Genomic DNA, 695 nt, shown 5'->3' with positions numbered 1-695 from the left:
CCTCGGCCTCCCAAAGTGCGGGGATGACAGATGTGAGCCATTGCACCCAGCCTATCTGCTACGTTTAAGGGTCTTCAGTGAGGCTGCTGGTTCCAGGCTGTTTCCTCTAGCTGCTTACACCCTGCTCGTGTGCGTGGAAAAAGCTCCTGCTGTTTTTCAGGTGGCATCCTCATGTACGGGGCCCTAGTGCTCTTCGAGTCTGAGTTCGTCCATGTGGTGGCCATCTCCTTCACCGCACTGATCCTGACCGAGCTGCTGATGGTGGCACTGACCGTCCGCACATGGCACTGGCTGATGGTGGTGGCCGAGTTTCTCAGCCTGGGCTGCTACGTGTCCTCACTCGCTTTTCTCAATGAATATTTTGGTAAGTTGCCTTGGAATTGTTTTCTGAATCATTGTCTATTCATGATTTTGAAGCATTTTCTTATTGTTACTTCTGAATACGTTGTCTTAAGTTGTGGATCATGGTAAAACCCGTATCAGAAAGTGCCTGCTCTTACCGTCCCTGCACTACGGATGAAGGTGCGGTGCCCTGTTGGTCACTGGCTGGCTGGTCCCCTGACAGGAGGCGCTGAGCCCTGTTGGTCACTGGCTGGTCCCCTGACATGAGCAGCACAGCCACTGGGGAGCAGCTGGGACTCAGATCTGTGGGAAGCGAACACAGAGCCGGACTCGGACCTGCGGGAAGCGAACAC

The 695-nt window shown here is 54.2% G+C and overlaps 1 protein-coding gene across 1 annotated transcript in view; it reads left to right on the top strand.

Annotated features, from left to right (window-relative positions):
* ATP9B (ATPase, class II, type 9B) overlaps positions 1–695 on the top strand; it is a 305,353-nt gene that overhangs the window by 301,031 nt on the left and 3,627 nt on the right. The window contains exon 29 of the mRNA XM_011975874.1: positions 144–364. Coding sequence (XP_011831264.1) covers positions 144–364 — 221 coding nt within the window. The remainder of the gene's footprint in view (positions 1–143; positions 365–695) is intronic.

This window comes from Mandrillus leucophaeus, unplaced genomic scaffold, assembly GCF_000951045.1.
Source record: "Mandrillus leucophaeus isolate KB7577 unplaced genomic scaffold, Mleu.le_1.0 Scaffold16, whole genome shotgun sequence".
Taxonomy (NCBI): domain Eukaryota; kingdom Metazoa; phylum Chordata; class Mammalia; order Primates; family Cercopithecidae; genus Mandrillus; species Mandrillus leucophaeus.
Note: the sequence above shows the minus strand (reverse complement) of the source record. Positions and strands in the feature narration are given on the sequence as shown.